The following is a 25,901-nucleotide window of genomic DNA, read 5'->3' as shown; positions in this document are numbered from 1 at the left end:
ATCGTACCTTCGACATGTGGTTGTGATAACCGTAAGATGGACATCTCTATAGCCATAACCGTTAAGTTTATGATTATCTTACGGTTACCACAATCGTACTCCTTATAATTAAAAAATATATTGATAGGCGACTTTTAGTTGTGGCAATCATAGTCGCTTTTTCCGTGTACACGTGAAAATACAACTAATAGGAAATAGGAAATAAAGGTCCATAGCGGTCGAAATCTGAATCTTTAATGCTTAAATAATTCAATATGAATTTATATACTATATGTATACATGCATATATGTATACCATATTTGTAATTTAAACTGCGCGCCGAATTAATTTTTCCGGATTTAAAAACACAGAGTATTAAACTACTAAAATAATATCGCAATTAAATTTTTGATCAATAGGCACTTATTAAAAAGATCTTAACATCAAGATAAATCAATCCATTATGTGATTAAATTACTTATTTTCGATCAAAGTAAACAACATCCATATTAATGCATGCATTTAGAATTAGTGAATAATAACCTAAATTTAAATCAATACATTCCTTGTTGACTAATTGCATTGTTTTAGTTAAATTAGAGACATACAAAATATGAACAGTAACCAGTTGTAGAAATAATGCTGATAAAAAATAAAACAAATTAATTGCACATTATGAATTTAACAGCAGAGATCCAAATCTCGGAAACTAAAAGCTCTTTTCTGTTAATCAAATCAAAACTACATACTATCAAAATTTTGCAAAATATATAATATCAAATTATAATTAAGTCGATTATTTCGAATTTTTTTCGGATCTCATGATTTACAAATTATCATTTTTATTAATGTTTATTACATTTCCTCTATTCATACCATGTACATTTTTCTTTCTTCTTTAGGCTACATTTCTGTAAATTGTAAAATGATTCTTATATTCAGGTAACATGTCTTATGCGATAAGAAATGACACAGTAATTTAATTATCTTCCAAATACTACCTATTTGTAAAAACACGCGGGATTGATTGGGTACCGTATTACTTCTTATCACGTGAAGTGTGTTGTCATTCTTTCTGACGTGCAAGAATAAAAAAAACTGAAGTTATTTAACTACGCATGTGCTGCTCATTTATATCTTAACGTGCTTGCATCAATTGTTCTTCATTTTACGTCGAGTTTGTTTCGTCCTTCATATACACGTAAGTTCATTCTTAGTAATATTAAACTTTTTTATTACTACTAATCTCGTTACTAATTACCTACAGCATTTATTGTCATTGTAAAGTATCTCGTTCTTCTTATAAATGTTTGAGGCATTTGTAATATTTTGTATTAATATCACACAATGTCGCATTAAAATTACTAATAATATTAGATTAATATTATATAAAACATGGTTTATAAAAGATTTACATTATTTACTTTACTAATAAGCAGAGCTTTCCAAAAAGGAGCTTCATTCATTAGACTAAAACTTCAATATGTTATCACGTTTCCTTGACAGAAAACGTAAAATAGAGAACTAAAATAAATATTTTATATATAATAAATATTTTATATATAATAAAAGCTTCACAATGTATTTGTAATTTATCATTAAATTATAAACATTATATTAATTTTCTTTCTTTACATTATAAATAAAAACATTAATACCTCATTTAATTATAATTATAAAATTTTAATTTTATATATTTTCTGAGAAAAAGTACGGAAAAAAAGTAAAAAAGATATCTAATACGTTATCATAAATTTAAGAAAAATTATTTTATTAAAGCTTTTTCATGTAAATACAAGAAAATTGATAACATAAAAATGCAAAAATATTGAGAAGATATATGACAATGAATAAATAAAATAAAATAAAATATAAAAAAATATTTTTAAAATAATTATATAAAATTGGATATAGTAAATGAAAAATAATTTAGACTTTTGGATCAACAATCTGACTTTTTCAAAATTTTATAAATCTAATCAAGTATAAGATCGAAAAAATAAAACAAAAATTTCCTATCAAAATCAATTTTTAGAATATTTTCGAAGATGTTTATATAATATAAAAATGATTATATATTATTAGGTGTTGGAATTAATTCGTAGCGTTTTTTAATGAAAGAATGTTATTTATTTCACATGAGCATTAAAAAATACATTAATGAAAGTACTTCCCATCACTTGTAAAACGCTACGAATTAATTCCAACACCTAATAAAAACGATTATATAATAAAAAAATAAATTATTTTAATAGCACATTCTAAAAAGAATTTTAATCCAAAATCTTAATATAAAAATATTGTAATCGCAATAATTCAGATTTTAGAATAATAAGCAATTAAGATTCAAGTTACATAAAATTACACATGTATTTATAGATACTAAAAGCTCGATCTGTTTACTCTAGACCGAGATGTAGCATTTCTAATTATAGAATAAGTTCAGAATGTTTTTTTAGCAAGAATAATTATGAACGAACATTTATAACGAACGTAAAAGAATGTAATGATCGTTTGATAGAACTGAAAAATGTAATATATTCATTGATATATTCTTCATTTATAACGCTATCCGTACTCATTGAAGCAAATTTAAGATATTTTATTAGATAGGATATAAAAAGATATTCGCTTTTTATTGTACACACACACACACACACACACACACACACACACACACACACACACACACACACACACACACATACACGTATTTAACACAATTATATTTTGATTACGCATATTATAATATGTATTATTAATTATTCATCTGTTATTATTTTTCATTAATTAGCTGCGCTAATTCAGTTTTTAAGTTGTGACGTATAAGTACCATATAATTTATAAATCATTATAAATTAAAATTAGATTTTTTAATTTTCAATTTATATTCGTACACTACCGTTCAAAAGTTTGAAGGTATTACTTTCTTTTAAGAACAGATCAGTATCACATTACTTTTAAAGAAAAACTATACGAGAAACTTTAACTTAAAACTATCTGTTTTATTTATTTTACACACTATTACTTATTTCTAATCATACATACACACACACACACACACACACACACACACACACACACACACACACATACACACACACACACACACACACACATCCAAGAAAATATTCATTTAAAGAATTTTATCGAGTAAATGTTTATACTATGCTAACGGTCTGTTATCCAAAAGGAATTCTATCATCTCAAAAAAAAAAAAAACAAATTTTCGCAATTTGAGAAAAATGATATCTTTATATTTATCGCTTATTTATCAATCATATACTGATAAACAGATTATATTTTATTTTTATTTTTTACGGTGGTTAAAATATTCAATAATAATTAAAAATTAATAAATAAAATACTTAAGATATATATGGCAGTAATTAAAAATATAAGAATGGATATTTTAACAAATTCGAGGAGTCAACCACTACTAAAAAAATGTACAATGATTGCTAATTGAATGACAATACAACACACTTTATTGTCAGCATTGTTATCGTATTATTAATAGGATTATTTTCATATTGTCAGTAATGTTCACATTGGTTAAAGGACAAACAAATTTTGATTGTTCGCCTTTGTCTTCTCACGTAATAGCATGGAAGAGAACCTCAAAATCATGCACATTATCCTACGAGATTAGATACATGAAAAAGGCCGGGATGACCACTATCAGGTTTCTCTCTGGTAGAATATAACATTTCTTCTAGTATGTTTAAAATAGATTAAATGTTTACCGGATGTATACTTGAGAAATCTAAAATTAAAATTATTTTAAACGATACAGATATTTCTATGCAAATAAGCACATCGTCCAACGTAGCACAAAGACTCTTATAAACACAGCTGTATTAATGCAATGTTGTCATCTGTTCTCTCATGTACATCTATCACCTCTGGTATTGCCATCTATTGCGCATGATATTGCCAAGTTAGTTAATATATTGCTATATATCGTTAACACTCCGTGAAAAAAAATTAATATGTTCTAAATAAAGAGCTAATAAAAGTCTTATAAATTCTTTATGGATTTAATAAAGAATCCATATAAAGACTTTATATGGATTCTTTATTAAAGATAATCTAAGAGTAAAGGCCTTAATAAATTGAAAGAGATTAAGTAACAATAATTTCTGTCTTTTAAACTTCTGTCTTTTTGCGCAGTCTTTAGGCTTTAACCGTTAGACTTAAGCGAGCAAAACCCAGCTTTTACGGTCCAAAAGCATAAATTCTGTGGCCGTCACTTACAACTTACAATTTACGGCCCCTTGTTGCAAGGTTGTGGTTAACCTCATAAGTGAATGTCAATATGTTGTATTATATTGTCTTTTAATTAGATAATTATTAACAACTTATTAAATTTAATAAGACTTTATTAAACCTTATTTGAGTCCAATTTATACAATTTAATTAAATCTTAATAAGTTTCTAATAAGTTGTATTAATAAATTTTAATATGGTTTAATTTATATGTGTGTTTGTGTATATACAGAGCACAAAGTCGTCTAAAAAATGACTAAAAAATGACTAAATTAAAACTTCTTTTAGTTTTTATATTTTGGTATATATAACGTTTAATAACATATATCAGGTTTCCAAATCAAGCACAAAAATCTAACTAAAATTGCATTATTATGTGTGCCTTCCAACAAGCGACACAGTGTGACACAGCGATCATGTCATCTTTGATTAATTTACATTGGCAAATAATAAGGATGTACTGATCCATTGTGTCACATCGTGTCATTTGTGTTGCTTGGAAGGCACATTATATCTTCCATTTTTGCAATATTTGCTCGTGTCCTGTGTGTAAGAGACACTATCTTTTATCATAGTTCCTTTTGGGAACTCGCTTTCAAAAAATATTTTATTAAGGCTCATTAGAACACACATAAAATTTCTTACAACAATTGCATCGTTTATTCTATCTTATATGGTTTTCAAACACGAGAAATTGAACTCCATCGCGTCTGTCTGGTGGCGATCTTGCATACTACTGCTCGCGGGTAAGTAATGAAAAGTATAAATAAATAATGGAAAGATATCTTTTTTATGTTGTCTTTTTGATAATACGAAAGATATCTTTTAATTGACTTTTCACTTTTCCGAAACGACAAAAAAAGATGAAGACGAAAAGATGTCTTTTTTTAAGTTGTCTTTTCGACAAAACTAAAAGACGTATAAAACGTATAAAGAAATTATAAGCTCATTGTTAAAATGAAATCTGAGTAGATTTTAAAAATTCTATACAAACATTTAATAAAAAATCTTATATAACTTAATATGGATCTTTATGTAATCCAAATTAAATCTTTATAAGGTTTTAATAAAACCAAACAATTATTAAAATCTTATTTAGTATTTTATTAAATTTTAATAAAATTTGAACTGAATTATATTAAATTATATTAAAGCCTATTTTAAATTAAATAAAAATTTTTTTGCGGGATGTTGCTAACGTAGGAAAAACCGGGGACAGTAGACTCTAGGGATAAATAGAATAGTGAGATGTATATGTGATTCATATATTGTATAATTAAAATGATCTATATAAAAGATTTGATATCAACAATTGTAATTTAACGCCAAGTTAAATTCTATTAATGCAATTTCTTATTGTATAGTAAAAAAAACTCTAGTAGTGTACATCATTTATATAAAAGATTTAATATGTATCATTTGTATGAAAGATTTGATATCGAACTGCCACCAAGTTAAATATACAGTAAGTTTTTCTTCTTTTTCTTTTCACATTAAGAAAATAAGAAAAAGATAAATTGTGCAAGAAAATCAGCTAGAGCTGCATTCAAGGAGCGATATCGTGTGTCATTCTATTTTTACATTATTAGACGTAAAACAATAATAGGATATAGAACGTGTTCCGAATTACACATAAAGCGCTTGATGCATCATTTGTCCTTGTTCATCGAATGCTAAAGAAGAGTAAAATGATACATCATGCCACCACGAAATACTATTAAAATAACCCTGGGCAAATTTTTCATACAAAAAGGCCTTCGACTTCGAAGGCCTGAAAATAATTAAAGATATTATCGACAATTTTGATATAAATTGATATAAATTTGCGATTATTAACATAAATATTTGAATAATATATCATTACATTGTTGATTTTTTACTATATAGATAAGAGTATGCAAACACTCATAATACTACAATATTTTATATATTGCTGCAAAATTACGATTTTTTTTTCTCTACAATTATTATCTTTATTGATAATCAAATTCAGATGATAACATTAAAATCATAATTATTATTACAGTTTAACTACTTACTGCTTTTAGAAGTCCGGAAAACCAATTCGATGCGCAGTTCGAATGACTACAAATATATGACATATGTATATGCATGTACGTACATATATAGTAGCTATATATTAGGTGTTGGAATTAATTCGTAGCGTTTTACAAGTGATGGGAAGTACTTTCATTAATGTATTTTTTAATGCTCATGTGAAATAAATAACATTCTTTCATTAAAAACGCTACGAATTAATTCCAACACCTAATATAATTCACATTGCATTATTCAAGCATTAAAGCTTCGATCAGTATAGGCATATATTTAATTTCTAGTTCGTATTAGCTGTGTTTTCATAATTATTATCACTATTTTTCCCATTACAGTTCCCATTACCTTTTTCTTTTTGCTCTCTTTTTTCTTCTTTTACTCAGCTTTTTTTTTAGACATTGTCCCAGAACCCGGTCAGATCAGAAAAATATCGGATATCCGACCGGATACATTCTTTTCGGATATCCGAAATAATTTTACGATCCGGTGCATCCCCCACTAAGAATTATGAAATTTGTAAGATTTAATAATTTTAGCTATATTTCCAGTACTTATAAAGATGGTTACAACAGGATTTTTCTCAATTCGACAAACGATACGACATTATTGACGTTATTTGAGTTCTCATTATCTTTTTTTCTTGTTAAACCCTTATTTTTACGCAAAAAATCAATAAAATTAATTTTTTCATTAAAATTTGATTAAGTGAGGGGGGGTCATCTAGGCAGACGTCTTTTTGTACTTATACCTATACCTACAAGTAGATACCATTTCTTATGTATCAATAACTATACTTGATACATTTTAGTTTTAGAAAATACTTTCCTGCACTAAGGCAATTTTGTAATACATTTACAAGTTTGTATTACATTCTGAAATCATTATATTTAGAAGTTCAATCGAATTAGCCGATATTTTTGAGTCAATTTATTACGTCAAGTTATACAGAGTGTTACATGTGTTTTATTATTTTGATTATGATTGCTGTTCAATTTTATGTGATTTGACACTAAAAACTAAATTGTATTAATGATTTCAAAAATTAAGGTCAAAATGTTTATAATTTCTTTTTTATGTTATCATTCTAATAAATTTATTTATATATTTAATTACTGTGTTGGCTTTTTGCAGGTATTTTACATTATTAATTTATTTAATTTCGATTATTTCATTATATTATTTTTCAATAATGAGTAAATGTTAATAAATTATTTAATAAAACTAATTAATGGTTTTATAAGCGTTACTTCATTTTATTTTATATGTTAGACTTATTGAATATTTATGTAAGTAACGAATTCTACAAATGCAAAAATTCTTATAATCTTTTTTTGCAAATTGCATAATTTAAATAATAATAGATGAATTGTAATATTAATAATATCGTTTTACATATTTGCAGGTTTAATTTTTTTTTATTTTTCTTTTTCTTATTTTTCTTATAATACGATTTTAAATATAAAATCGAAGTGCAGCACAAACTGATACCTATATATGAGACAGATCATAAGTTAACTTAATCTTTATGTAGTGTTGCGTTAAATGTCAACAAATTATAGTTCTTAGAGCTGGAGGCAATCTTGTATTTACGGAAAAATCCACCAGACGTTTTTTTGTACTTATACCTATACCTAGATATCATTCCTTATGTATCGATAACTGCGTTACATTTTTGAAGAGCATGAAACTAAGATTTATATGCATAATTATACATATATTTTATTAGGTGTTGGAATTAATTCGTAGCGTTTTACAAGTGATGGGAAGTACTTTCATTAATGTATTTTTTAATGCTCATGTGAAATAAATAACATTCTTTCATTAAAAAACGCTACGAATTAATTCCAACACCTAATATATATATAATATATTTTATATATATAATGAGTAAATATTACGTGCAGATAATGAAGTATCTACATAGATAGATATTGTACCTAACAAGCAAACTGTCGTCATTTGACATCAAAATAACGTTAAAGACATCATTTTATCGTCAAAATACAATTTATTCGGAAATTTTAAAAATAAAAGAACCTGTATCTAGATACTGAAAATAGAATACCTTACACAATACTGTACATACTTTATGTTCTGCAAACGTATAACGCAGTTTTTGTTTCTGATGGATTTTTCGCAAATACAGGATTGCCTCCAGTTCTGAGGACTATAATTTGACACTATAATGCAACACTATATAACGATTAAGTTATGGTCTGTCTCATAAATAAGTACCAGTTTACGCTGCACTTCGATTTTAAAATTATAATATAAAATTATAATATAAGAAAAATAAGAAAAAGAAAAATAAAACAAGTTTAAAATTGCAAATATGTAAAACTAAAAAATGAATTCGTTTTTATCTGGATATGTTAAATTTAGAATCTCGATGATTGCATTTAAAAAATATATTAGTAATAATCAACAAGCAGTTGCAGGATAACAACAATTATGAAATCAATTTTCCAGAAGATTGCAAAAATATAACTTTGATGCGGAAATCGTGAACAAGCTTTAGGAAGATTGTATAAAAGTAGGATGGAAGTCTTCCACTAGTCTTGCGTAAATGTTACCAAATTACAGAAGCTACGCAAGAGCTACGCATTTGGATGAAGCAATAAGACACAGTTCGACCAACAGAGTCTTGAGATCAGCAAAAAGAAACTCTATATAATATCTGTCACAAATAACGCAGAAAGAGTAATTAATATTTTCCATTGGAGACATCTCTTTCAGTCTCAATCATTAATTGTCGCTCATGTTACAACGCAGAGTACATATACAAGATAGAAAAGTCGCGAGCGCGCCTCATTACAATAAGTGCCCAAGTGTGTGTGAGTTTTATTGAAGACTTTATTTATGCAAACAATCTTTTATTCATTTTCTCACGGAATTTCGACACGTGCTCACTACAAAGATTACATGATTTTATATAAAAACAAGCCACAAATATATACACAAATATCGATCTCATACCTGAGTATCGACTTAGCGATACAGATTAGCGATATAGATGTATAGGTACATCGTGCGAATTGCTGATCTGAGCGCACTGAGAAAAATGTGCATTTTTAATATTCACAATTTTTATAATTCAACATCAAATGTGCCCGCATTCAAACCAGCACGATTATCTACGCATCCGATTTGTATCGTTAAGTCAATAATTAGGTACGTAATTAATAATTTTTTCATAGAGTAAAAAACTGATTCAACTACTTTGATTTACTCTGTATGAATTATAAGTTTTTATTTCCTTCTATCATCTAACTCATCTAAATTAAAAAAATAAAAACTTATAATTAAAACTTATAAATAAAATTTTATAATCATTTGCAGTTTGTTTCTATCATATGTTTTTATCAATAATAAATGTAGTATTTAGTTTCTAAGAAATAAGGGGAAGTCTCTTTAGGAGTCAATATATCAGCGACTTTCCTCTAACAATATACGTATGTAATAAGTTAAAAAAGAAAACTAGCCTAAAAATTAATATAATCTGACTTGTAAAAATTAATAAAAAATTAATTAATTTTATTAATAACCATTTGATCTAATTAGAAATATATTGTATATGTACACATTAATATACACATTAAAGTAACATAATTAATTAATTGTAATTAATAATATAATTTATTATATTCTTCTTGTGTATTTTGATAAATTTTTATTCTATTATAAAATTAATAAATATATATAAATAATTTGATCGATGAATGTGATAAAAATGATAAATTACTAGTTTTATAGATTCTACGGATGAAATCACACTTGACGAATAACGGATCATTAAAAAATATTTACATTATTCATCGATCATTATTTATTATTTCCAAGGACGTAAAACGACATTTACGATTCGTCGTTTTTCCTGTAGAGAGAAGTGTGGATCCCGCGAAGGCTCAGTTACAAGCAGTCTACAGAAAGAGTACGATGGATCATGAGGCAGATAAAAAGAAAATTAAAAAAGTACAATGGCCTCAATGGATTGCTGGTATCGGAGGTACGTATTCGGTATAATATCGATAAAATATATTAATCAAAATATTTTAATCTAGTTTTTAAAATATATTGATATTTATAGATTAAAAAAATATTTACTTGACTTTATATATAATGTACAAAGAAAATAATCCACATTAAAAAGATAAATATAAGTAATATTAAGGGTCTTTATTTTAGACCACATATAAATATAAGTAACGACCAATAATTTTGTGTTTTTCAGTCAATCTTCTGCAATTACAAATGGGATTGATATCGTTGTGGAGCTCACCGTATATCGCATATTTGACTTCACCCGAATCTCACATCCCCATGACAATGAACGAAGCTTCCTGGGTAGTTTCTCTATTGAACCTAGGCAGGCTAATTGGCGCCATTTCTGGTTCTGTTGCCGTTAACTATCTCGGTGCTAAAACATCGGTCTTCATAACGAGTTTGCCAATAACTCTCTGTTGGCTCTTTATAATTATGGCTAATCGAGTGGAATGGTTGTATGTAGCCAGGTTACTAGCTGGCATCAGTCTAGGAAAGACGTACAGCTGCTTCTCACTTTACTTAGGTGAAATTGCAGATCCTTCCATTCGCGGAGCTCTAGTCGCATTAGGTACGCTACGTGTTCGTGTGTGTAAATCTTCATGGATAAATGCAATACATTTTAAAAGTGCTTGATCGAGATATTTTGAAATGATAATCAGCCAACGATTCCATTTATTTAATTTTTGGATGATTACATTATAAAAAAATTCGTCCAGATTATCGAGCTGAATCTCGAGCCGAACTTCAAAGTCAAATCTTTAGCTTTAAGCCAAATCTTGAGCTCAAACCTCGAACCGAACCTAAAGACAACTTTTGACAAAAAAAATTTCGTGAGTATCGCAAACATTTCATTCAGTAAATCATATTATGGTTTTAATTGTACATTTTAATTAAATATTGAGTCGGAAAATAAATCATTACTTATAACAAAGTTACAGTTAGGATTACTTTTTTTCAATAATTATAACTTTACTTCGTTCCTCTTTTACATCTATAACTGTAACTTAACTTAGTTACATTTTTTAAAACTAATTGACTAATTTAATAGCTGTATACTTTTATAATTACGTTACATTAAATTTATTTATCAACGAATGAGTGAAAAATATCATATTCGATCAAGATAGTTCTTCATCCTTAATTTCTTGTGAATTTATACAATTTCCAATTTAAGCAAATTATGCGCCGATTATTTGTCGGTTTTGAAACATAATCCGATGGAGCACTCGAGCTTCGGTTTAGGACTGTGTTTCAAGACCGACAAATAATCAGCGTACAATTGCTTGAACTGGAAATTGTATAAATACACAAGAAATATTATTAGACACGAAGAACTGTCTTGACCGAATACACATTTTTCAGTTATGTATATTCAATCTCATTGGTCAATTTTCACTTTTAATATTGTTTATTTATCAATATATAAGCCGATCAAAATAAAAAGTGAACAATAAGTAATTATTATTTCTTGTGATTGAAATATATCTTTATCCCTAATAATAGTAATATCACTGTAAATGTTTATATTAACAAAGTAACAATATTAAACTAAATTCCCGAGATAACAAATTAATAATAAATAAATAAAAAACATGCAACTGGGAATTAGGTGTTGTCGGCGCGCAGTTTGTATTTTAAAAAAAGTTTTATATTAAAAATGAAAGTACATATTTCGGCTAATCTTTTAGCCTTCTTCAGCAAAGAACAAATAATTATTATAGTAGATTGTTAGCTATTAATTATAGTTCGAAGTAAAAAGAAAAATAATTACAGTACGCTGTTGTCTGAATGAAATCATTGTGAGACAATAACCATTCTCCCATTATAGAGTGAGATTCTCTAGTTGAAAGGCTGGATAGTAGCAATTGTTTGTTTTTTATTTGTTTATATTAAACTTCTTATATTAAGGATCTTTTTAATATGTAAATTACGTCTTAATATCCCATAATTTTGTTTCCAAGTGTGTATTATAAATAATTTATTATAAATAATATAGAGCGTGTAATTAAACGTTTAATAAATAAGTAAAATAATTTAATAATATTAAAAATGTATACAATTCTTGTGTTTCAAATAGCAATGTAAATAGGAAAAATTAACAGAGTAGTTGGAAAGTAAACTCGTTGACTTTTTAAATAACTGTAACTGTAATGTATTACTTATCATCTCATAACAGAAACTTTTACAAAGTAACTTTCTCAATTCTGGTTAAATATACACGCGATGCTCACGATGTTTGACTCGAAGTTCGCTTCTAGGTTCGGTTTGAGGCTCGGCTTAAAGTTCAGCTCAATAATCTGGATGCATTTTAAGGCAAAATATTCCTTCCAAAGTTTGATAGCAGATATTGAGATACTAGATTGTGTTTACGATAATATGAAAATACATACATTAAAAAAAAGACTTTATTATTAGCGTAGCAAAAAAAATCGCTCTAATAACACATATTCGATATAAAAGCGATCAAACTTCACTTCGTGAACATTTATTTTATATCATAACAAAATCTATGTTATTAAAAAATTTTAAATTTGTTCATAAAAATATAAATGTAGTGTTAAAGCTAATTTAATTTATTACTAAAATATTTCTAGTAAATTTTCTGTTAAAAAAATTTACACAATTAACAAAATTTTATTCATCAAATACTATATAAATAATAATAATAAAAAATTAGTATTTCTAGCAAATTTTTTTGCTGAATATAGTAATTAACTTTAATGTAATACAGGATTAATCATAGTAGTTGAATCAGCAGTTTTTTACCCTATGGAAAAATAATCGATTACTAATTTTCGACTTAATGATACAGATTGAATGTGTGGATAACATCGTATGAATTGCTGGTTTGAGTATATACAAAAATAGGCACGTTTAACGTTGAAAATTGTTACAAGATATTAAAAATGTATCTTTTTCTTGGTACGCCCAGATCAATTCGCACGATGTATCCATGCATCTGATCTGTATCGCTAAATCGGTATAATTAGATGTGAAGTTAATAATTTTCTCTTAAGATAAGAAACTGATTCAACTACTCTGATACACTCTGTATATTGTGTCAAAGTAAATCTTTCATTTCTCCATGTATAGTCACAAAACTAACTATTTGAACAATGCGCTATTATATCGATGATTTCTTTAAATTATTATTAAAAATTTATTTTATATGTACATATTACAGTATCAACATCATCAATATTTATATTTGTACAATACCAATTATGAAACTAGTATTATCACATTATTATAGTTTGAAGAATAATTTGAAGAAATCATCGAAAATGGCAAATTATCTGAACAATTAGTTTTGTGATATATAATAATCAATAAATGTTCAATTTTTAATTTGCATTTGTATAATAATACTTTTAGTTTATAAAATTGATGAGATATAACACAAAAGAGAAAGCAAAAAATAGTTAAAGAGCATAGAATCACATTAATAGTAAATAATGATATATAACAGTTAGAATGAATAATTAGAAAGACTGGCACTGAATTTTCTCACGTGCAGTACACAACTTTATTAAGATTGATAGAAAAGATATAATACGTTAGACGTAAAGAAGCATATAAATTAAAAGGCGTAAACATTTCGTGTTCTTTTCAGTACAGTATAAATTGAAAACAAAAATTGTCGATTAGATTTTTTCTATGAAGCCAAATTGCAAATAAAAAGTCACGTGAGTTAAAAGATGTAAGATTTATAAGTAAGATATAAATTCAAGATTTAAAAGAAAAAATTGAATAGCTTATTATAAGCAATAAATCAAATGTCTGATTCAGAGTGATAACCAACAGAGTTAAAAAAAGATTGTCTTAATCACTTAACAATCCTTTTGTTTGCAACTCAGAAGAAATCTGTTCTGTTTGGACAATTATTATTAGTTTTCAATTTATATCGCATTGAAGAAGAGTCATGTAGAACATTTGCATTTTCTTTTAATTTATATACCTCTTTATATCTAACGTATTGTATATGCCTTATCTCATTAATCTTATTAATCTGAAGACACTGATAGTGTCTTAGCGCTAAGATACGTGCAGCGACACTTAAAATTGTACATTATATACGAAAATCCAGTATCGACTGTCATGAGCATTATTTCTTATATTGTTTAAATTAATATAAGCATTTATATAAGGATTAATAAGAATTAATGTCTTTTTTGCAGCTGTAAGCGGATTATCAATAGGCAATCTAATGATGAGTATCATGGGTGCGTATTTAAGAATGGACGTGAGCGCTACCATATGCTTGATTCTTTGCGTCATACTAATAATAATTTTCATTTGGTTGCCGGAATCGCCACATCATTTCGTCAAGATCAAACAAGAATCTAAAGCGCGAACCTCGATACTCTGGTATCACCGTGATTGCGATGTGGAATCGGAACTGCAAGCACTGAAGCTCTTTCACGAAAAGAATAGGAGCTTATCATTTGCGGAAGTTATAAAAGAATTCAAAATTCCGTATATTTGGAAAGCACAAATACTCGTATCTCTACTCTTCATGTATCTTCAAATATGCGGCCTAAATAACGTGTTATTCTACATGGAGACCATTCTGAGACACACCGAAGTGACAGTCATAAAACCGTCAATAATCGTAATTATCGTTACTGCTATCGGCATCGCCGGCTCTATGCTTTCTATGCTCTTAATCGATAAGTTCGGCAGGCGAATCTTAACGATCGCCTCCACCTTAGCTGCCACGATCTCGCTAATGTGTCTAGGTATACAATATCAGCTTCTCGATGCAGGTTATAACCCCGCTACTCTTCAGGCTCTACCGATTTGTTCAGTGTTGCTCTTCCAGATAGCTATATACGTAGGCCTCATCTCGATACCTAACACGGTACTAGGTGAGATCTTTCCACCACATATTAAATGCGTAGCTGGCTGTTTCGCCAGCATCATCTGTGCGATATCCTCCTTTATCTCCACATCGACATATCAGCCTTTAATCAATTTAATCACAGAAAAATACTTATTCTATGTGTATGCTTTGTTATTGGTAACCGCTGTACCATATACCTATTTCTGCATGCCCGAGACTAAAGGCAAGTCCTTGCAGGAGATTCAAGAAGAATTGGACGGAAGAACTAAACAGTTAGTCAGTTAGTTGAGTCAATTTGAATACATTTACCGAACTATCTAAATAATCGGTCTATAGAAAAGATGCAAGAAAACTCGTAATGGAACGTGTTTTCTTGCATTTACTATAAAAAATTTTTCACAATAGATCGATAATGTCGATATCAATATCGAATAATGTTGATATCGACATAATAATTCAACAAATTGTAATTTTAATGTAATATTTTTATTTCATCCCAGCAAATCTACATTATTTAATTATTTAGTAACAAGATCAGCTGAGTTAATAAAAAAACATAAAGAATAAATATATAAAATTATCTGCTCACCTCTACTCATTATATATTATCTTTGCACATACATTAAACTGTAAGAATAATTTAATTTTTTATTTTATTTGTGATACGTGACTGTTTAAAATCATTTAATTAAATTTAAATCATTATAATTTTAAATCAGTATAAAGGGTTATGCCTTTGTAAAAAATTTAACTTTAGCAATTAACATAAAAAATGATAAAATTGTAAACGTATAAGATGACTAATACTTATCTAATCTTTCTTGTAAGCAGAATAATAATTAACAGAGACGTGTTTTTTCCGGCAGCATAATTATTTATCACCAATTACTACTTCGAGAAGTATTTGAAAGTATAAGTAACTGATGCGAGATAAGAAACGCATTTAATTTTCGCATTAACAATTCCATGCTTCCAAATATCCGACACGATGCATTGAATTGTCAATGTTGCACAAAAGCAACTAGGATTTCAAATACGAAGTAGATTCTCGGAAGATACGGAAAGTATTTCAGAGAAAATCTCTCTCTCCTATATTGCGCATTACATGTAATATAAAAATGTAAAATGTAAAAATATTTCCTACAAGTTGTTCGCAAATGAATATCTAATTAAGATATTAATTCAAAATTCAAGCATAATTAAGCGATAATCACGAATCTTGTCAGAAAGATTGTAATTATTTTTCTCTTTTGACGGACATAAGGTAACATTGATGATGGAACTCAGCCAGATTCATAATTTACAAGACGATATTTCACTTGGATGGTCACCAGCGACAACATTAAAAGCGTAATGGGACCATGATCTAAGACTGTAAATTCAAAACTATCTTATCTCACACAGATCATTTTACCAATGACACCTTATATTTATATTACGAGGAAAATAAAACCAACATACGCAACTCATTAATTTAAAAATAATTACGCAATAAAAAAGACAAAAGCTTAAATTGCGTAAAGAATGCATTACCTATATGTGCGTATAATATTTAAAAAATGACACGATAATTATAATAAATATCTCAAAATACAAAAAGACAAAATAGACACTCGAAAATAATCTATCACCAGAAAGAAAAACAATTAAAAGCTGACATACAAATAAAATATTCATTATAAGCATATATAAATTATTATTTTTGACGTTCCATTTATAGCAAATTCGATTAAATGCGCTCAGTGTGTATTGATGCACATTAAATCATACACAAAGTGACACAAAAATATGTGTTTAACACATATATATATATATATATATATATATGTGTGTGTGTATATATAAATGGATTAAACCTTAATACATTTTATTGTGTTGTTACGTAAAATTTTATAATTCGAAATACCTGCTTTTTACTTTTACACGGATTAAATCAGTAGGTATACAACGGCTTTAATATGCACTAGTGCGCACTAGTGCGTCCAATCAAATTCGCTATTACATAATAGATCCTGCGAATTAATCAAACAACGTGATCACATTCTCCTCTTTTTGTATGCCAACGCATACTCGGTTAGGATTTTAAATTCATTATCGTAAAATATCATTAGAGCTACAAGAGGTGCATAAACCAATAACTGTAACCGCTGCATCATGGGCAAACATTGCATAGGCATAATGCTCCGTAATGCACCAATTAAATTAGGGTGAGATAAATGGGTTACGCATACATAGGTTTCGCTTGCGTCGAAACATTTGCGTTTTATTTATATTACTTTTCAGGCATATCAACTATCAACAGAATTTTCTTTTACGAGATAAGAATAATTGCGAAGACGTGCGAAATAGAGTATACAAAAATAATTGGCCGTGTAAAAAGAGTGAAACCAAGTGAAATAAAAAGACACAGTCGTGACAGTCAGTTATTTAAATAATCTTGTCAAGATGTACATGCATAAAATTCTAGGTAAACTAAGCAAGAAAACATGTCTGGAAAATATTCCGTTTTACTTTAATTTAAATTTAGATATAACGAATCGCCCGGGTGCTGCCTCTTATCTATACGTTTCGTTTACGACTGTTCGTCTTTTTATTTTTCCAGGATCGTTATAGTTTAGTACTTGTATAATAATAAAAAAAAATTATTACATAAGAGTGCCATTTTCATCGTAGAGTTAAACGCGATAATCTACAAAGCGGCTGAAAACTTGATAAATTCCAACAACGCAACTAAATTACAATCAGAGAATAATATTTGCATAACCCGTCAGTAGTTTTCAATTATGTCACGTACAAAGATGCTAAATTATGCTTCTTTCTCAATCATGCGTGATTCTACAATCAATGCGTATTCTAAAATTAGTAGAATTTAATACTCTAATTTTCTTCGAGACTGCATTGTCAGGGGAATTAAAGGCAAACGGCTGAGTGGAAATGCACCGTCGTTTAATATTTGTTATTGTTCGGTTTTGGCACGCAACAATGAGAGAACCGAGCAACGGAATTACTTTGCCCCGCAATTATTGCAACTTTCAACTCAACGAAAATGGCCTCGATCGGACGCGTGGGACTCGGCGTCTTTCGCTGCCGCGAGAAAGTTTGTCAAACCGCGTAACGAGCGGAGAGTGTAATTGCCAGCCGAACACAAACTCGATTGTCCTCCGAGAAAGCTCCGACGTCCGCTCCGGAACTACCAATCACATTAGACCTGTCTGCAAGTAAACCCTGAGACAATTATCCCCACCCTCCGCCAGTCGGGTATTCATATTTTGTGGCAAACAGTCATTTTCACCATCATCTAACCCGACACGACGGCCATGTTGTGGCACCTGTCTTCGATAATGTAATATTGTTCCATAAATATATTATCACAAGTTTAATATAGTTTAACATATTGAAATTAGACATATTATAATTACGACAAGAAGTTTTATAGAAATTAAATTCGGGTTTCCCATACTTTCTAGATACAGAGTGACAATCGAGAAGTTGCTACAACTAAATAATTATTTTATGTATGATAAATCGATAGAAAAAAATATATTATAGAAAAAACTTTGTTGTAGAATTATTATAGAAAAAATTCAACATTTTTTTATTAATATACAGTGAAAAATATTATGTATACATAAAATGTTATGTATAAACATAAATATGTATAAACTTTAAAAATAAATACCGTGAAAAAAGACTAAAAATTCGACTGAGTGCATAACTTATGTTTTTAAAATGGATCCTTTCTTCAATATTTATAATTAAGCTGCTTTTGAAAATTATTGTACTATATAATATCAATAATTGTAATTCTATGCCTTTATAAAATATCAACAAAATTCCTTTCAAAAAAATAAAATTCCATTATATCAATGATGCGCAATCTCTCTTGTATATTATATATAATAAAAAGATTTTATTTACTTTATGTAATTAATTATATTATAAGAAAGTCTTTTCTTTTATACAAAAATACGAAAAGATTTTTCGACTAACTTAATACTTATATAATTTACCATATACATTATATTAAATAAATAGATAAAATTTAATCATAATAAGAAAAATATAAATGTATATACCTATATATATCATTATTTTATTAATATTAAGATAATTTTTTTACTTATTCCAGTTTTTCATTTTGAATTGGTTTTTACGACTGTACACTTTGCGTAAAAATAACTATCAGAATAATTCACTTTAAATTTTATCAATAAAAAAATTTAAAAAAAACAAGATAATTTATAAAAATCAAATATTTTATAAACATGTTATTTATTTATGAAATATACATATAAGTTATACATATAAGCTATACATATAAGCTATACATTTCTAAAATATAAATTCTTAAAATTTTTTTTTAATGTATCTCAAATGAAACTGTTAAACTATGACTATTAATAATAATTACTTTGATAGTTTATATAAAACAGAAAATATATTTTATATTTTCGGTTATAAAACGACAGACCTTAGAAAATTAATTGGCAAGCAACATGCATTCTTCGAATCGCGGATTTGCGCATCATTGTATTACATTGTGGCCCACTGTTTAAGAAAATACATCGAATTAAATCGCATATCTACTCAAATTTTGAAATTAATTTAATACAAGATAAATATGTTAGAAGGTTACACAAATATTATGTAAAAAAATTTAAAAAGATAATATCGACACAGTTTGTAAACAAATCATGGAAACATATTTTTTCAATAAAATTAATATTTATAATATGTTAAAGTAACCTACATTTTATTCATTGATCTTAGAATTTACATTTTAAAATATTATATTTTTACGTTATTTATTCACTTACTCATAAATTGTCACTAAAAAATGTTGAATATCAATTTAACATAAAATCTTTAAATAACATAATCACATTATGTTAAATTAACATACAAAATATGATAAAAAAATTCAACATAAATTGCTAACGAGAACGTGAATGGACCGTTTCCAACACAAACACACAATTTATTTTACTATGTCATTACGTTATTACGTCATTATGTCATTATGTTATTTAAAATAATAGAAGAGAATAGAATTGGTTCTTGAAAATGTCTTCACTATTGTGCAATATGTCATGCTTAAACGCGCAAATTTCGAACAGTTCAATCGGCTAATCTTAAAAATCCTTCTCATTAAAAAAAACCGACTCAATATTTTAATATTAGAATTTTCATTACAAAGTGATTTTAGGAATCTGCTAACAGTTGTCACAGTAAATCTGGTACATCTTGTATAATACTAATAATTGTAAATTATATGCCTTCGAAAAATTCTAACTAAATTACTTTCATGGAAATAAAATTCAATGCTGAGATCATATGTATTATGTTAAATTTTCGATCATTTTATAATATTTATTTTTATAAATTTATAAATAAATTTTTTTACATTACGAGTTAATAAAAAAGGCGGTTTTCTTTTATTCATTATAAAATAACAGTTATTTAATTTTATATTGTCTTGATTATTTCTGTATATACAGATATCTTGTAAAAAGGATGGTAAAAGCAAAAATTATATATTTTTCGTAACTTAAACAGATCAGTAATGCTTCTCACTCTATTCTTATTTCAGGTAAGAATTACTCCATTTTGATTATAACACAGTCACGCGCCACACTAATGAAAGAAAGGATTTATGCGTGCTCGTCGTATTGCTAAAATGAAACCATTCATTTTGTTCACCAAAACTCTCGCTTAATTCCTCGCGTGACGCGAAAGAGGAGAATACCTATCCTTGTATATATAAGAATAGTTCGTGCTTGAGCCGAAAACGGACAGGCAGGCAATAATGGGAATTCTGATTTGGGCAGGAGCCGCGAGAGAAGATCCTTCGCGCGCAATTTTGCAATGCAATTACCTGTCGCCAACGATCTCCTTGAGTTTTCCCAAGTTTCGCTCTTCCCAGTGCTTTAAAATTCAACGAACTGTGCGAAAGGATCGTCTTTCTACTCCCTGTCAGAATATTTTCTTGCTGTTCTCATTACACGAGGTGCTCAACAGGCCCCAAAAATCAAAGAAATCGTACATAAATTTGTTTCAACATAAGCAAAATAAATGAATTTTATCTATTTACACATTAACATAGATTACGCTTTCTTCTTACGACATTATATATCTTTGATCGTTGTATGAGAGAATGTTAAATCAACCTACTCTTTTCTACAAGCGGAATAAGATAAAAATTTATATACAATATATAATATCTTCTGAAGATTAGCCATTAATTTACTTATTTTTACATTATTGATATAATTTGATTTAATTATAATCATGATATTTGATTTAATTACAAATTTTTTGCCGTTATTGTAACTTCCAGGAATGATAATTCAATCTATTTTAATATATTGTAATATTGATACAGCATGGAACATTTATGATATGGAATATTTTTCATTGCATTTATTTGATACAATATTGATATAATATCGAATATTTACGATGTTAAATATTTTTTTCGTATTTATTTATAAATGTTTAAAACAGTAGAGCATTCATTGAATTTCTAATCATTCGGATTCAACATGTATGGATTCACATATACAAAGTGATCAAAATATTTTGAAAAGAGAATATCTCTTCTATATAATAGAGTAATAGAGAAACATGATAGAAAGAAAAAAGATGAAAAAGATTTTAATAAGAGATCCAATTTGAAACATGATATTATTCTTCTCGTAGTTGCAACAAATGCACTTACGTACAATTGTAATTAAATTCTTTGCTTCATTATGTATATCATTTTTTTAAATTATATATTATTATTACATAAGTCGTGATCGAAGTTATATTCTTTTTCTGTTAACAGATGTAAATACTCTATTTCGTGTTCAGTATATTCTGTAACGAGTCAACATTATATTTCTGAGACAAAAATAACGTCTTTTTGGCTCTGCCCCACCGGGGCAACAACACGGAGAATTACATATTATTGAAAATTTGTACAAAACAACAAATAACCAGATAGTTAGTAGGATTCCACATATATTAAATTATTACGTATCTCAGAATGAAACGACAGTTTTTAATGATCACCTAAACGCAGGACAACACAAATCCATCCACCACGCTGATGATCCACTAATTCGTTCCTAACAAACAAATGCAAATCGAAAGAATGTGAGAGATAATTTCCATTAGAAAACAAAGATTTCACGAAAAAAAATAGTCGCGCGCGAGACATGAACTATAATGTTTCGTAGGAAAAAAACAGTTTTGGTCCACTGCCAAGTTGCGGTAACGGTCAATGGAACAGTGGGAGTGAAGAAGAGGGGCAAAGAACTCTAGCGAAGAAAGGTCACTGACCCACATTTTCGTGGCACGACTTTCAACGATCCGCGGGAAGCAGCTTGTTCTGTTTCTATTGAGCCAATCGGTGGTCTACGCGGCCTAGCGAAGATCTAACTACACATTGTGTCACGTAGTCGCCTACTCCGTTTTCGTGGACTGTGATACTAATGGTCAACTTTGCAGAGTATCGCATGTCGTTCTCAACAACCTGACCCAATCGAAATTTGATTAATAATTCAACACTCATTGTCAGTCGATCCGGCTTAGACTTTCCATCATTGGTCACGACCAGTGATTATTAGTATTTCAATAAACTTCCAATTAATATTAATGACCAAAAATAAAAAAAGAAATTTTTTTCTCTATTAGAAATTTAATTCAATGCTTTCTTTTGCATATAAAAGAATTATTCCTAAATAAAGTTCTCTAACGTAGAGTAGCGCTAATGATACAATAGTATTAAGTCAAATCAAATAAAATTGCTAAATTAAATTAAATTAATTCTTTAACGAAGTATCGATAGCGATCGACAATTTAATTCAATAATCAACAAACACTTTCGATACGCTCAAACATTTTCACAAAAAATAGAAGAACAAAAATAAAAGAGAACGATTGTACGTGCACGTATATAGTAACCAGTACGTGAATATTTACACAGGGGAAATGAGGCTGCAGGAAACGAGCGGAAGTGAAGATTCACGTGGGACTGATAGTCGACGGTACTCTCGTGCCAATATTCCTTTCTAGTCCATTTCTACCATACTCTTGCTCACTTTGTTCCGCGCGCGCTCTTTATTTTCTCCATCCTGCGCGTCGTTTTCTTTCATTCCGTCATTTTGAGTAGGAGCCAAATAAGTTGTTATTTATATTACAGCCTTATGCGTTTTGCGAATAGTCTTTCTTTCTTTTTTTTTTTTAAGAAACTTTTATGACACAGTAAAGTTTAACATAATAGGGTTTTGTTTTGTGGATGCAAAACTAACCAAATCTAAAAGTTTACGGAGAGACTTAAAATTTTCGGATAATTTAAAAACTCTTTTGAAAGCTTTTGTATTATAATAATTCTATAATATATTACAATTTTGCTTTCTTGTATTTTTTAAAATACTGGATTTTATTCAGAAACAAATAAAAAATATACAACAAATAATTCAAATTCTAATATACAGATAATCCTATTATAAGCATTGGGTTAAAAAATCTCTAGTCTGAATTGGAAATTGTAAAAATTCACACCATAATATTATTAGGCACTAAGACCCTCATCGAATATGATCCTCTTCGCTCATTTGTTTTAAAAATCTAGTTATTAATGTTTTTATATCTACTTATTTATGATCCATTGTGTATCCTACGAGGAAAGCTCATGGAACGATCCATCTTAATCCACGGTACACGCACACAGGTAATTAGTCCAATTAATATCAGCTAGAACTTGGGTGACTGACCGAGCTAACGAACAATCGCGATTAACCCAATTAATGTTTCAGTACTGAGCGTTCTAATGACTTCGATCGGCAGCAGTCAAGGTCGGTAAGCTGCAATTACTGTTTTCGGAAAAACGACGTAGATCTGTATTGATTATTGTGCTTTCATTCGTTTCTTTTCCTTTCTTTCTCTTTCTCTGAGGATTAATCACGAGCGAAAACTAATTGCTGCAAAATCACGTAAACCTTTGTACTTGAAACAGCATTAATCTATTCGCCAATACATATGAAACTTTTAAAAGAAAAAAATTTCTTATGTAATTTGTGACTAGTTTCTTCGAAATTATACTTTTGTTGTAAACGTAATTAAAATTGGTATTCTTACAATCAGTGCTCGCGTTTACCGCAAAAAGAATTGGTGTTATAAAAAAAAATAGGAAAAATCATTGAAAAACATTTTTAGACTTAATCTTTAGATACAAGACATTCACTATCATCTATATGAAGAGATAATTATATTAATACCAAGTTTTTCTTAAGTATCACAATATTAACTCCTTTTCATCTGTCCTATATAACTTTGCTGTAGTAATACTGCAATGAAAATGAAATCCGGATTAAATTTATACAACGCGCTGACAAGTTTCGAAATAGAGTGCGGCGTCGAATGGTACGTAACTCGCAACGGCGGATAAGTCTCTCGTCGGTGCAGAGAGAGAGTTGCAAGTGGAAAAAGTCGAGCACAGGCCAGGAAATGTGCGCGTGAAAGGCGTCGTCCCGACCGATCCAGCGGACTATCCTCCATCTGCGATTACCCTAGAAAGAAGGCGACGAACGGACTATGATGCCAACGGGAATATATCCCTTTGGCTGCCGCGCGACTTTCCTCTTTATCTCTTGACTTTCTTCGTGCGCGCGCGCGCGCGCGATGCACCGCGATGAAATGAAATACTACTAGTAATTCCCACGAGAGTCGGACACTTTCAAGATTATATGATCTTCCGAGAAGATTCTTCTGTTAAAACGTTGATGTAATTTTAAAACATAATCGAACAAGACTTTGTTACTGACAATGAGATGATAAAATTGTAACGAGTGACAATAAAAAAACGTAGAAACATACACATCGGAGATAATTAAGGAAGCAGTTTAAATCGAACAATAAAAATTAAAATAAAAATTTATTTTTGTCATGAACCTTTCTCTTCAATAATTTTAATAATCCATCCAGTCATTTACGATAAATTATAATGGCATTTCAAACTTCAAGTGTAAGAAAAAAGTTAATTATTTCTGTAAATGGAATCATCAATAAAATTTTTGCCAGTTTTACAGTGTGTATTGAAGAGTATTTAAACGCATCTTAATAACGAGTTAATGCTGTGGCGTGGAATGAACGGAGAAAGGAGAGTAAGAAGACACAACTTCCGCACGAAGCTTTGAACCCAGCTTGCAGCGCAGAGTCTAAGGAGACGCCAAGGTTCACCACTTGTCCCTCGAGAGCTTTACTTACCCCTAGAACTCTCAAGCTCTTGGTTAACACAAGGTAATTTCGTTGCAATGGGATGTCTTTGAGAAAGCTACGTGTCTACTTGCAATATCCTGATGACCTCAAAGAAAATTGAATAATCGCTCGGCATTGTATTTTATGGCGGGAATAAACAAATTCAAAAAAGATTCATGAGAAAGAATGCGACGAAATTAATAGGAGATGATAGGAGAAGATATTGCGTTGCTAAATTTATACGAAGTGTGTGAATAATAAATAAATAAAACTGAATTGGTTAAAGTTCTTTTTTCAAATTTTTAATATTTTCGCTATACCTATAAGTTAAATATTAATTTTGAATTATTAATATATGAAAGTGATTAATCTCACAAAAAATATACTATAATAATAATAATCTTCAATCTTTAATAATTTCGAATAATTGACATTAAAAAAAAACACACGGATGAGAAAATAAAAAAT

The 25,901-nt window shown here is 28.6% G+C and overlaps 2 protein-coding genes across 4 annotated transcripts in view; one reads left to right on the top strand and one right to left on the bottom strand.

Annotated features, from left to right (window-relative positions):
* The window catches only part of dlg1 (MAGUK family member discs large 1), a 624,340-nt gene that overhangs the window by 556,249 nt on the left and 42,190 nt on the right, over positions 1-25,901 (bottom strand). The gene's annotated exons all lie outside the window — the stretch shown is intronic.
* On the top strand, positions 9,090-18,889 carry LOC105146405 (facilitated trehalose transporter Tret1). Its single transcript, XM_011056624.2, has 3 exons — positions 9,090-10,310; positions 10,536-10,916; positions 14,527-18,889. The coding sequence occupies exons 1-3, from the start codon at positions 10,067-10,069 to the stop codon at positions 15,474-15,476; spliced, it is 1,575 nt and encodes a 524-aa protein (XP_011054926.2). The 5' UTR covers positions 9,090-10,066; the 3' UTR covers positions 15,477-18,889.

This window comes from Acromyrmex echinatior, chromosome 3 (assembly GCF_024713525.1).
Source record: "Acromyrmex echinatior isolate Ae372 chromosome 3, ASM2471352v2, whole genome shotgun sequence".
Taxonomy (NCBI): Eukaryota; Metazoa; Arthropoda; class Insecta; order Hymenoptera; family Formicidae; genus Acromyrmex; species Acromyrmex echinatior.
This window is presented reverse-complemented; position numbering and strand designations above follow the sequence as displayed.